This window comes from Rhamphochromis sp. 'chilingali' (assembly GCF_963969265.1).
Source record: "Rhamphochromis sp. 'chilingali' genome assembly, chromosome: 9".
Lineage (NCBI taxonomy): Eukaryota > Metazoa > Chordata > Actinopteri > Cichliformes > Cichlidae > Rhamphochromis > Rhamphochromis sp. 'chilingali'.
In genome coordinates, this window is record NC_137936.1 from 19118489 (window position 1) to 19133098 (window position 14610).

Sequence of the window (14610 nt, forward strand, 5' to 3'; positions counted from 1 at the left end):
TAGCTCCGAATGTGAGAAGTGAAATGGAAAAGAAGAGGACGTTGTGGTGTTGAGTCGTGATAATTATGCAAGGATGCCAGGGACATGAAGATGAGCGTCTTCCATCTGTGCCCCCTCGGTGCCAGCCCTCCACAGACATCCACTGTCACAGAGCAGAAACCAGCAGCAGGTCTTAAACACTACACTGTTTTTTGCACGTTTTAACCCATTTGACAGGAGTCACTTAAACTTACTTGTGAAACTTGAACTTACTTGCAAATCCTGCTTTTCTCATCAGCTTTCTGGATTTCACTGTGTTATGAAAATCTCATGGCAGCAATTTAAAATGCCCTTGAATCGGGTAATTTCCCACAGTGAATATTCTATTTTGTATCCAGTTGTTTTGACATAACATTATTTATGTGTCTCTGCAAGTTCTTTTTATACTGTACAGGAATTAATGGGAACCATTAGAATTGCACTCATTCTAAAGAGCCTGTTTGTTGTTCTGCATAAAATTTCCTGCAGTAAGGCAGCATCATCATTATTGGCAGTTTCCTCATGTCTAGGAATTTTAATCTAAGCTACAACTTATTTTACACACGGCTGAAAACTTAGACTCGGGCATCTAAAATACAGTGACAACGCTCATCAAGAAAGGGCAGTTAATATAAAATGTACTGGGGACAAAAACCCAAACTGGTATGGCCCTTTAACCACAGCTCCCACTCTCCTTCTGCAGCAGACAGACTGCAAACAAGCGGATGTGAGTGGGAGATCCATTGTCAGATCCTTTTCTGACTGACAGCTCACTCAGTGTTTGTTCCTGTGCCTATCTCACATCTGCATGCAGACATGTGGGCACATTGAGAGACATAATGTTGGCAGAAAGGCCTTTAAGTGAGGGAGATCATACCATCCTGTCAGTTTGTGTCTGCTCTCCTCAAATGTCATAAGACAAGACAGACAGTCTCTGCCAGTTCTAGGGGTGATGTTCTGTAGCTGAACCTAGAAATATTACAATATTACTCATCAAATTGATTGTATAATACCTCCAGAATTCAGAGGAAGTAAATTAACTGTGTGGAGAGCCCTGTTATTAATAAATGCTTTTCATGTAAGACAAAACATCCTATTTAGTTATCACTTGAAATGTTTCAAATCATTTTTGCATAAAAATAAGATATTTTGCCCACGGTACGGGCATCGTTTTTAGCACATATACAATTTGGACTACCGTGTATGTGATCTGGCTTTTGGATATCTGGGGTAAGATGTTCACCAGAGCTGGCAGCCCTCTGTCCAGAGACACTTCGGGCTATATGAAGGTGCAACGTCTCAACATGTTTCAGTCAAATGGCTTCTATTTTTACTTGCACACGTGTGTAGTTTTGTGTTGATGCAGCATTAATCCCAACATACAGATTGCATCCTCCAACTAGCTCCCTTTCACTGTACTGAGCCTCTTCATATGCTTTAAAGCACTGCTTGTAATAATCGTAATATATCATAAAATATTGACCTTTTGTTTTTTACTCTGCAAAGAAAAAGTTGTCTATGTGAGCGTGGCTGATTAATAACAACCCTGTGATCAGTTATTTTTTGTCTTTCGTCCAGCTGAAACCTCACGACTTCTTACTCCTTCTACATTAAAGGGCTTGAAATGGGGTTGAACATGCATCATATGCTGTATATTCACTTTTTCTCTCTCTCTGCGCGCTCAGAGGCCACCAGAGAAGTGCCGCTACGTGGTGGGCAGCATCCTGTGTGAGGGTGAAGAGAAGCCAGATGAAGATCTGCAGAAGCTGTATGAGAAGTTTGGCTTCAAGGTGTTTTCTATGCCAGATGTGAGCCATGCTGTGACCACCAGCTTTCCTTGCACCACCCCTCTGTCCCACGTGCTCGGGCCTTACAGAGTGTACCCCAGAATTGCTTCCTACATTGAGGTACATACTCTTTTAAACTTTTTAAACAGTAGTATTGGGTCGAGCTCGCTACTATATTTAGCTACTATATTTAGCTACTATATTTAGCTAGCATTCTTAGTGAGCCTTGTTTTCTCATTGGATCTAAACAGTGTGAATATGTTTACAGGTCGTTTATATTCATTCATGCACTCTTCCACATATAGTGTATATCATCATATGAACAAGAGAAGCAGGAGTTTTCTTCCATTTTTCTCTTGTGGTTTTGTCTCTCATTCTTTTCTGCTTGCTGCTTGTAAAAAGTTCCCAGCCTATGTGTCGTTTAATTCATCACATGAGCAGATGAGGTCTTCAAATCATATTTAGACTAGATGAAATAGTAGAAAATGAAGGTGCATATGAGTCCTCCAAGCCCGTATGCTTGGCTCCATTTCCTCAGGACAGGCCTCAAAAAGCTATTGACATTTGCTTATGACATTTACACACATGGTTTCATTTAGGTGCGTCCCGTTGCATGAATAATGCTCCTCGTGTAATTTTGTGTGTAGGGGGACTCGCATGCATGTGCCTGCTTCCGTGTCTGATCATCTGTTTATTTAATATCTGTCTTTTCACAGGAGTTGAAAACACCCCATTATTTTTTAGACAGAAAATGCATTATTATATTTGAAAAAAAAAAAAAAGCTCGATCTTTGTGACATTTAGTGTTTCAGAGTGGAACAAACCACCTTTCTCAAATTCGTGACAATGTGTGACAGAAAACTAGTTCACAAAAAAGCTGATTTAGTGTAAGAGGCCTCACATTTGAGTGCAGAAATTCAGTGGTTTGGCTCTAATTCTGTGAACCTTTTATGCTTTATCTGTAAACTGCAGTTTTTCAATTGACAACACAAAGCCATTAAATGATCAGCATGTAGAAGTAAATGGTACCATTATGCCATCACAGTAGTGCCTTACTGCATTTAGTCCTTCATCTGTTATTGTGTTCAGGAAAATGGGTGCAAGGACTGTCCACTGGCTATATCAGCTCAGCCACCACATCAAAGCTGTCGTGTAGGCACAGCTATTTCTCACTTTTTATATTGTTCTCTGTCATCCTGGCCTTCTCTTTAATGCTTCAATTATTGGTACTGAAATAATTGGATTTCTTTTTTCTTAGCTGTCCACTATATCAGGTGGAATGTGAAAATTTGCCTGTATACAATGTCTACATCAATTTGTAGTTTTGTCTTGCCATTTAACTCCTCTGATGCATGCAGTATAGTCTCCTGCTCTTTCTTTTTACCTGCTCTGTCACAGCACAGCTGAACTAAGTGTTAGGGGTTGCAAGAGTAATGACAGAAAAATGAGGGGGGGAGTTAAAAATGACACAAAATATATATTTTAATATGTCATATTTTCCAAGTATGTAGTTTGAAGCTGCCTCTGGTTGGGATAACTAGGACCAACTTTAGCCATTATACTAATACACAGTCTAACCTTATGATCTTTGAAGTATGTGGCGCTCTATGAGCTGTAACACCCGATTTTTAGAGGCAGGACAAACTGTAATATGTGCACTGACACAGAATAAATGGTCTAAAGTCAAAGCCACTGCATCCCTAAATGTTAAGATCTAGTAGTAGTTATATAATCATAGCTAGTGTCAGTGTGCGTTTCTTGTGAGCTTGCAGCTGTGTCTTTTATGCTGGGATCCGTTTTCACTCACACACTTGTGTGTGTGTGTGTGTGTGTGTGCGAGACAGAAATGCTTAGTCCGTCAGTTGACCTGAGTGCTGCGACAGGTTGTTGCACTCAGGGTTTAGGAGCTTCCTCTGTGGGCTAATAACACCCACTGACAAGAGCACTATGCATACTAGCTGCAGCACGGCTCATGAATAATGGAATATGGTTTAGTGTGGCTTGGTCTAAGGGGAAGGTATGTGAATGTATTAGAAATGTATACATACATGTATGATTAATGGAGTAGATGTGTAGTTTGAGGGAGTTTGAAAGGAGCGTAAGACTTGTGTGACAGTTTTGCACAAACTGTACATATTCTTTCTACTAAATTTTTGTGCTAGTCTGTGTATAAATGATTAAAAGAACTTTTCTCCAACTGCATCTAAACACAAGCCTGGAGAGAATGGCTAAACAGAAAGTGGGCCATGAAATCCTCATATGTGTATAATAATAATTATATACTCTTTTTCTTAAATTACTCAAAGCAGCGACACTGTTGGGATTGTGGAGCAGAGACGGGTGACGTACAATCAGTTTCTGAGAGTGTTTGGAGAGCGTGAGAGTGTTTTCTCAGGGATTTTAGTAAACCTACTGGCTTCTTGTAATGCTTCTGCTATCTGTGAGCAGGTTAAGTGCCTAACTGCCCTTTTGGACCTCAGCACTTTCTTTGTGTGTCCAGCCATGGGGCAGACTGAAACAATAACTCAGGCTGGGAATTTGGCTCCATTCCACTTAGGCTGTGTGTTATTTAGGGCTGTCACCACAACAGATTGGCTCTATCTGGTTAAAAGAATTCACTTTAATCGTGTTAGTGGATGTGTAGTGTAGATTATTAAAAAGAACAGTGCTGTTGATGTGCTTTGTCTCACTCTCAAAATAAGGCGTGTAACCATAATAATACAAAAGCTGTACAAGAACTGGGCAATGAGACAATTGGGAGGATTATTCATTCTCCTTCACTTTCTCTCACCTCCACTCTTAACTTGACCATCTATTGTGCTATTGCTGCAGAAGAAAAGAGCGAGAACATACAGCCTATAGGAAAACACGAGAGAGCTACAGCTGATGTGTGGACTCTGAGAGGTCAGGCAGATCATTCCTGCTTTTGTAATATTGCTGCTCACATTCACGGCAGGATAAAACAACCCTTAGGCCACCGTGAAATTTCCCTGGTGCTCCTGACTGCGAGTCAGCCACTTGTCTTTTATCCACAAAGCATAACAGTATTTAAACTATAATATCTTCAGCATGTGTTGGTTTGACTATTAAAAGCAAATTAAAATGTCAGTGAATTTGTCATATTAGATTAATGCCTGAGGTCTTGGCCATTTATGTTTAATATCACTTCAAATGAAAGCAATGATTGAACAGGTAAGACAGCAGGACTGGTATCTTCTCTGAGTTGTAAAAATGCCAGTGTTGAAAGAAAAGGAAAAATTAGAGGACAAAGGAGTAGCTGTCATGCTACATTAAAGGACTGAGCAAGCCCAGGACCTACAGAATCAAAGCAAACAATCAGTGTGCTGTTATTTTGGTGTTCGCCCCAGAAAAAAAACGGTAATAGTCCCCGTGAGCAGAAGCAAGATGAGATGCTGATAGCCCCCGTCCATTTACCAATCCATTTATCTGAATCAAGCTTAAACATCATAAAAGCATCTTTCCCCTCATTTCCCTCTATACTGTGTCATAGGATGATGTTGTATGCCCTGCAGGTGCCTCAACAATTAAAAGAATTATATTTATAAACCTCCTGAAATATCCTGCATTTGTATCATCCGAGGTTTGTGACTGTATACGAATGCAGTCTATCGTAACCCATAAGAACCCACGTTTTTATGGGTGTCGCCGTCCTTTTACAGATTGAAGAAAGTTTCTGTTTCAGCAATTATATAGTTTTCTTGACAGTGAAAGTGTGTCTGGGCTTTTATGGGTTAATTTTGCTTCATAGGTTACTTAGATCATATTTAAAGATAAGATATGTTTTATATAGAGAAGAGGGGAAATCGTAAACAGTGCAGACTAACAAATCATTGCCCACAAAAATACTGTAAGCGGAACTGGGAAAGCTTAAATCTTTATCAGCATTAAAGCTCAATTTCCTTGGTTTTCACAGTAGTGCCTGGAAGGAAAGTCTAAGCAATTTAGCACTGTCACAAAGATAAATAACTGGAATATTGTTTTGAGCTCAGCCTGAATTAGAATTGTGCATCAAAGCCCACAGCCCACAGTTTGAGGAGTATGGGTCTGTTGCGATGACAGGTCGGCAACAGTTGAAGCTAATAACTTGAGTGGCCAGCTTTGTGTGTCACGGGGGCACGAGCTGTCCAGAAGCAGCTGTGAAGACGTGCTAAGTGCGATCTAATATGAAGCCTGCTCCCATTTCTTCATTTTCTGTATGACTTCAGATACTCACTCTGCAGTGGACGGTGGAAGTCCACACAATGCAGAACTGACCAGGAATGTTTAAAAGAAGAAGCCGATTGCAAGTTCAGACAATCTAATATGATCTTAAAAAAAGATAAACGCTTTGTAGCTTGATGGATCAGAAAACTGCAGTCTGCAAACTTCTAACTGGACAGTGGTCAGTAGCGGATATTTGATTCAGGACTTCCTGTTCCACATCCCAGTTATTGTTTATGAATGCAAACACATTTTAAAACCTTTTAAAATGTCTGTGAAGGTTCTCAGTCATCCAGGTCATCGTAGTCAAAGGAGCTTGCTAAGAAAAGCGTCTGGACTTCTTTAAGTTGCTTGAAGACGTTTCACCTCTCATCCGAGAAGCTTCTTCAGTTCTGAGGTCAAATGGTGGAGAGTCCCAGATATAAACCTAGTGGGAGTATCCCCCCACAGAGGGACAAAAGGACCCCCTGATGATCCTCTAATCGCCTGAGTCAAGGTGTGAAACTGGGTGTGGGTCCCAATCAGCCAGGGTTTCGGGTGAGTTCATTGTGAAACCTGGCCCCACCTTATCATGCGAATTCCTGAGATCAGATGGCCCAGGATGTGAGTGGGCGTTAAGGCGTCTGGGGAGGGAACTCAAAACTGGATTATAGATGGCAGAGAGTTGGTGTCGTAAACCACCGCCTCTGTTCAAAGATGGTCGCTCACAGTGGACATATATGGCTTCTTTCACTCCTCTTTCCTAGTGGGGGGTCACTCCCACTAGGTTTAAATCTGGGACTCACCACCATTTGACCTTAGAACTGAAGAAGCTTCTCGGATGCGAGGTGAAACGTCTTCAAGCAACTTAAAGAAGTCCAGACGCTTTTCTTTGCAAGCTCCTTTGAAAACCTAAATGAACTAATTAACCTAAATTTAAGAAACCTAAATTAAACGTATATTAGGAGAAATCCTCATCCTTCATTATTTGTCATGAAAGTAAAAAAAAAAAAATACTGAATATTCCCGCCCTGATCAATTTTAAAGTACACCAAGTCCATCACTGATGTCATTAGTTTAAAATTGTAAAAGTAAAATAAAAATATTTGCAATGTAAAGTATTTATCCCTTTTTTAAAAAATCTTTTCTTCCTTAAAAATAACATGTAAACTACAGGCAATATGTAAATCTTCTCAAAGGAGATGAGCTGCTTCTCTATATCATGATACTCAGATTGTTGTTCACAAAACATCTGATAATGTCACCCAAGGTTCTGCAGTGTTGTCTTCTTAAGTATGAATACTTGATCTATGAATAATGAAATGAGTTGCAGCCCAGACTGTGTCTTCCACTGCACTGATGCCGAAGTGTTGCTGTTAATCGCTGGTAAAATCCTCACTGTTTTCACCTTTTTAAGTTAGTGACACCCTTCATGCTCCGCCACCGCACAGTGTTGATTCCTCACCTTCATTCTGCTCATGGTTTATTCACCAGCCACTCTTCCTCATCCTCTTTGATCTTATTATTTGCTGAATTAAATATAGAAATTTTGTTTTGGTTGTCCACAACATCTATATTTCATGCAATGGCTTGATTAGAGGTTATCCAGAGGAACTGTGCTGATTTCAGGTGTATCCACAGAGTAAACAACTGAAGTGCCCTTCGCTCTGGTTAGATGGTTCTGTGGTTGAATATAAATGTGTCTGTTCAGTCACAGCCAGCCATTGTTTTTGCAACCACTTTATGCTTTAGAAGTATGCTTTTGCTTTGAGGTTTTTCTGTCATCAAAGTCAGAATTGTTTTGGCTTCTAGAAAACTCAGAGATATCTGTTCTTAACATATCTTTCTTGTCTGTTTGTCTGTAGTCAGTGTTTGTGCCTTGTACCAGCCATGTACCCCTCGCGTGCAGCTGAAAAACTACATGCTGTCTGTCAGGCAGCATGATGGTGAATGGGAGTTGAACACAGTTAGAGAATGAGTGGCTGTTGCTTCTACATTACTGTTTTGCCTCATGTTGTTGTTGTTGTGTGTGAGTTATTTTCTACAAAGTCAGGTAGAGGAATCCTCCCACTTACTGCCCCCATCCCAGCTTGTCTGAATATCAAGCTTTGTAGTAGAGCCTTTTTTTCTCCCGGTACTTGGATGAGAAAGCTGTGTTCAGGTACATGTTTAAGGGCTGAATTGTTATGCAGATACCTACTCGTTTTTGCTTTGTTCTACAGTATATTGTATACAGCCCAGACCCCCTGGGAATGTAGGCACTATAGCTTTTCAAAGGTGCTTTGGTTGTTTGCATATAAGGATATCTGATTAGTGCTGTTTTGTTTTTTTTTGCTTTGCCCAACACTCCCCATTTGTGTCACTGTGTAAAGTATGTGATATGCAGTGAGTGCAATATACTAATATGCTTTCCTTGGTTTGTGTGTGATCGATCTGTCTGTCTGTCTGTCTGTCTGTATCTATATACAGAGTATTTGCCATAAGAAAAGAAAGGAACTGCGCATACTGCATGAAAATTAAGCGAGCAGAGAAATACTATATTAGGAGTTTGGCAATTTGAAATTACTTTTCCTACATACCCAAGTGAGGTAAATGTACAGATGTCTTATGAAAGTAAGTACCTTTACCCACTTTATGAATTTATCTGGGATCAAAAAACAGCTCTTCAGCATATGGCGATTTAAAACTGCAGGCCAGGAAATAAAAACAAAACAAAACAACCAAAAACATACCAGAGTTTGATCCACTGAGAGAAACCCTTATTAGAAAGACTATAGTTTTTTTTCCCTCTTATATTACAGTGTACAAGGGTGTAAGGTGTAAGTGGGACCTACAACCACAGTTTGACATTAAACCTTTCACTGGAATTTGTCCTTTAAATATCCCACATTGTATTTTTTTTCTTTGGGCTTATTCCTACAGTGATTTTTAACTCAGGAGTCTGTATTGTTTACAAATCAGGTTGATTAGTTTAATTATTTTAAATAGCGCTAATATGTGTCTCTGTGTAAAGATGATTTACCTAATTAAAGATATATGTGTTAGTTTGAGTTAGGAAAATGGGTGTGGCAGTATTGGTGGGGCATGACCATCTAGAGTCACTCCCTATGACAGATTTATACTTTTATTTATAATTATCCATCCATCCATTCGCTGGGAAAGGCGCTGGAGCCTTTCCCAGCTTTCTTAGGGCGAGAGGCAGGGTAGACCCTGGACAGGTCCCAGTCTGTCGCAGAGCTAATACATACACAGAAACAACCATTCACACTCACACCTATGGGCAATTTAGTGTTTCCAGTTAACCTAACCCCACTAACTGCATGTCTTTGGACGGTGGGAGGAAGCTGGAGTACCCGGAGTGAACCCACACAAACATGGGGAGAACATGCAAACTCCACACTGAAAGCCCATGGTGCATGGTGGCATAGTGGCTTTATATTTTTTAAAAACACACAAATGCAGTTGTTGCAATCGATTAGCAATATTTTGTTTCTGCACTATCACCAGACATCACAAGCCTTAACACAGTTTTAAAGTGAACCTCTCTTTGCTCTTTTTGTTTGGCACTGAGAACTTTGCACCAGCCCAAAGGGAAATAGAGGCGGGGAGAAGGCGTGGCAGCATCGCCCCTACTTTGATCCTCTTCAGCCCCTTTACATCTTTAATGCCTCGGAGGCTCAAGGCGTAGACTCCCTTAACTGCTCTCTGTCCAACGATTTCTGCGTGGGATGGTGCAGAAAAACAGGGGTTGTGGCAGCGATGCCATCAAAGTGCAGAAAGCAAGAGTGAGAGTCAATAAGTAATGTGTGAGTTTGCGAGCACGCATTTGTCTCAGTGACTGATTGCTGGGGAGCTTGGTGAAAATCTTGTTGGCGGAGGAATATGCCTGTCTGCTTTTCCTGTGAATGTGTCTGTGTGCTTTAAGATGCAGGTCGTGGTGAGAGCAAGATAAAGCTCCTTCATTATTAAGGCTTTCATTCCTCAGCAGTTCTCTGCATTACATTTTATTGGCTAACACCAGGTTCTCGATTCTTGAGGGCTCTCAGAAATAATAACCTTGGAAGAACAGAAAGCATCGAGCCAAGAGGTGGAGGCCTGACCTGCAAGGCTACATATTATATGTTTACAATTAATATGGCTGTTATTCCTTCAGTCCGCCATTTGACAGTCTGCAGAGGGAACACTTGGCTGTAGATGCACAAAGCTATATTTAGACTCCAATGACGCCGATGGCAGTTTCATCAGCCCCCCCCCCCCCCTTCTTTCCTACAAAGTCTGGGCATGATGCTCTGAAGCCCAGTGTACACACTGGGCTCTGCCTAAAATTTCATATAATGCCTGCTTTCTTGTTTGCTCTGCCGAGCTTTCAGAGAATAACAGCACTTCTGTAATTCACTTATTTTCTGTTTTTCACACAGAGCCGTGCACTTGTTTACATCTACGGTAAATCACAGCTAATGCTTAACCTATTTACGCCTAAGCAAAATTGTTGCATTTTTCTAAGGTTTGTGCAATTAAGCCTCACTAGGCTGAATGTCAACTTCTAGGCATCTGATTATCAAAGTGTGATTGGGAATGTACTTTTTTGTACTAATTTGCCGTGTAGGTCATATTTGCTCATTTGTATCAGAAGGCTTTAAAAATGTAACTCATCCTTGTTACCGCTCACTTGGAAGGGGAGAAAAAATTACACACACACACACACACACACACACACACACACACACACACACACACACACACACACACACACACACAAAAAAAAAAAAAAAAAATTGAGGAACGACAGAAAAGGTCTTCATGTTTCAGGACACAGACATGTATAAATAACATAACATACAATACCATACTATACTTTATTTATAAAGCACTTCATAGCTGACACAAAATGGTATTTATTGTAACTAAATAATAAAAATACATAAGACATAAATAAAACCAATTAAAAAGTCAAATAACTAAAAGAAAAACTAAAAGGAAAATTAAGTCTCTTTGGTTGAAAGCCAAAGAATAAATGGGTTTTAAGACGTGTTTTAAAAGTGGACAGTGAAGGGGCCTCTCTAACGTGCAAGGGCACAAAGTTATTCCATTATTTAAGAGCAACAATAGAGAAGGCTCTGTCCCCTCTGAGCTTCCTCCTGGATCTCGGTGCTTCCAGAAGAGACTGACAAGGTGAGGAGGGGCGAAGAAGCTCAGAACTACACAAAATTACAGGTATTGCAATTAAAAGACAATATGACATTGGTATGCTGGCTATAACCTCATGCTTTAAAACGCTATGTCTCCATCTACTCGGTCTCAGTAAAATCATTTCCTTTACGTCTGTTATCTGTCTGCACATTTTGAGAAAACGTTGTAAACATTTAAGCATTTCCAGGGTTTAGTCATCCTGGTACGTGAGGAACCTATTCTTAGCGACAGCCCAGTGATGCAGTAAGTAAAGGTGATAAGAGGCAGAAGTGTTTGTGGTGCACTTATCGATTCCTTCTTCCCCTCGGCTCTTGGATACTCTTCGTTCTGCAGCACCTGCAGGACATCACGCACCATGCTGCCAATTAGGCTTTTTCCTTGTAAGTGTACTCGGGTAGTTTGTACATTTATCTGTGTTCTCCACTAATCACAGGTTTGCTGTTTGGGTGAGAGGTAAGTTGGCCACACATTTTTTTTTTTTTTTAACCTACTACATTTCACCTGAGTCGATATATGCATTATTGTTGTCACTAAGTAATGACAGGGTTTTTTTTCCTTTATACAAAAACTTCAGATTTAGTCATTTTCAGTCTGGGACGACGGCTTGTTCTCTCATTAGCCTTTTAATAAAGGTCTCTTTGAATGTGTGAGCCTGCCCTCTTTCATCTGCTTTGAGAATGGCAGCCTGGATGTGAGACTGAGGCAGCGGGAGAGTTTACTTTAGATAGAAGGTTTGTGCAGCCACACAGTGTCCGGTCATTTCCCACAATGAGCCACGATCCCTGTTTGGAAGCACTGTTTCCTTCCTCACATTCACATTCGCACACAAAATCTTATTAGTGTGTGTCAAGTAACTTGTTCGTCAGATAGCCCAGTGAGGTTTATTGACTCTGTTTCAGCTCATTACATCTCGCCAAGTCGGCGAGGACACCTTGGCCTTTAAACAGAAGTTCATGGCCTTTAGGAAACAATTCTCTGCTGGAACTTTTGGCTCACTCAGAATCTGTCATTTTGTAAAGAACATTTAAACACTGACACACATTTTCATACCAGGATGTTTGAAAAATACACAGACACATGATTTCTGTGTATTTTTTGTGTTTGCACTGTTAATTTGATTTCAGTCAGAAATACTTGTTAATAATAACTTGAAGATTTTTACTTGGTTTGCTTGGTTTGGGCTGCTAAACAGTTTATATAGCTTTCATTCACAAAGCAGCTAGTATGTTTGCAGTTTTCTTATACTTCAGCAGTGACCCGCTAATTTCTTCAGTTTAGCAGTAAGACTTTATTTTTGCTCGGTTGAATGTGGGCCGAAGAGGTGCACTTTACACCTCTGCATCTGAGCCTGAGTTGGACCACTTTTCTTGTCTTGTACTCATATTTACACCAATATTCATGCAAGTTTGTTCACTTAATTAAGTCCAGTGCACTTTGTACAATTAAGAGCATGCCATTTCTTTTAGCCAAATTTTGAATAGAGCATGCAAATCTAGTCAGTGTCAACAATGTGGGCGGTCAGTTGGTTGATATATTTTAAGAAGACATCTTGTTCCTGCAAATTCAGGCTGTAACATAATACAGTAATCTCTGTTTGCTGTTAAAGTGAGCAGATACTCATTTGTTTTCATAAGAAGCCACTTTATTCAAAAAACAAAACAAAACACAAACACTTGTTTGAGTGATGACAGTATCTGTGTTTGTGTGTGTGTGTGTGTGTGTGTGTGTGTGTGTGTGTGTTGTTTTATCCCTGCTTTATCACTCGTGCCTGGTTAACAGAGCAGCGTTTTGTAAATACTCCAATGCCATCTCTGAATAATGTACTCAGCCTATGTAGTTTTGTTATTAAGTAGAGAATGAAATATGCCTCACTGTATTTTAATTAGGCCTCACTCACTGAAACCAAAGCAAAGGTCTCTATTTTTGCCAAGAACTGATTTTCAAATCTTAATCTTCATGTCATATGTAGCTCTGACCTTCAGTGGACCACATGAATGCAATCTGCTATATTAGTGGTGACTGTCCCTCAGTGAAAAGGCCACACTGCCTTACCACTGGGGGTGAGCAAATATTAAACAGATCCCAGATAACTTAGAAAGACCCCTATGGTTGGCACATACGGCTGTTAATCCACAACCCTCTGGCTGTTGTGACACAGGAGAGGAGCAGGAGCAGAAGTGTCAAACGAGATCAGCTGTTGACATTTCCTAAAATATATTTTGAGTTCTTTTTTTCCCCCTGTCACTTGATTTTTGTAGCTGCTGCTATGCTGCAGAATTATTTCTTTCTGTGTTTGTGCGTTTGTTTTCTACTGGATGCGCAATAAGATACTAGAATTATGTAAAGAAGCTGCACAGACATGCGATGGCCTTTGGGCATTTCCGTACCAACAGCAGGGGAAAGAAATAATATTATGAGGGGAGACGGGACATGCTCTGTTTATGCTGAAAAAGTGGTAATATTCTGGTTACGCTATGCTAGACGCTGTGTAAATGCAACACTGATAGTGTGGTTCTGTCTCCTTTGTTTTGTCTCCATGTTTTCTTTTTGTAAAGCACAGTACTCGCAAAAGAAGACAAATGCTTTGCTATAATTACTGTCGGAGAATAACTTACATTGTCCCCCCCTCCCCTTTTCCCTTTTTTTCTTCCTTTTTCTAAATTTCCACAGCTGAGATCATAACATAAAACCTTTATTTTAGGAGTATCTTGGTTTCAGCTTGTGGTGCAAACAGCACTTTCATGTGCAAATAATGAAGTGTCAGTGGAGTGTCTACATGCATTTATGACTAAAGACAGGATTGTAAATGAGGTCTTTGCAGATGCCTAAAATGTAGGCGATGATTCAAATCTATAAGAGGACCCTGCATTACCACAGCTAGAAATGAGATGCACATTTCCCTCACTGTGCATAGACACTCAGTGTTTTGAATCAGACCCCTAGTTTGACAACGCTGCTTCCAGTTAACCTTGGTTAATTTCATTAGCCTTAGAGTAATGTCCTTGTTACATAGCATATTATGCTAAATATCAGCATAATGTTAACATATAAGCTTTTTATCTTTAGAACTCCTGGGCACACTTGCACATACTTTACAAAAAACATAGCTATTGCCTGGGGATACAAACATGTCTTGCTGTAGGCACATTTAGGACTGCTTTATCTGAGGCTACAGCAAAAATATATCAGAGGTGGATATGTATATTAAATAACTCTCACTTTATATGTAAAATATTGGCTCCATTGCTCTCTGAAGCTAAATCTCCAACACTAATAAACAGAGCTGGAACATATACAGTGGTGCAAGTCAGACAGAGACCACACTATGCACAGTGAGACTGCAAAAGTTTAAAATTCCCCCAAGTTGGCCTTTTTTTTTTTACATTTAGTGTTTTAATCTAGTATTATAATTATG

General features: G+C 40.1%; 1 protein-coding gene across 1 annotated transcript in view; it reads left to right on the forward strand.

Moving 5' to 3' along the window:
- tex264a (testis expressed 264, ER-phagy receptor a) overlaps positions 1–14610 on the forward strand; it is an 81561-nt gene that overhangs the window by 10947 nt on the left and 56004 nt on the right. The window contains exon 2 of the mRNA XM_080890442.1: positions 1704–1925. Within this exon, the coding sequence (XP_080746568.1) occupies positions 1704–1925 (222 nt within the window). The remainder of the gene's footprint in view (positions 1–1703; positions 1926–14610) is intronic.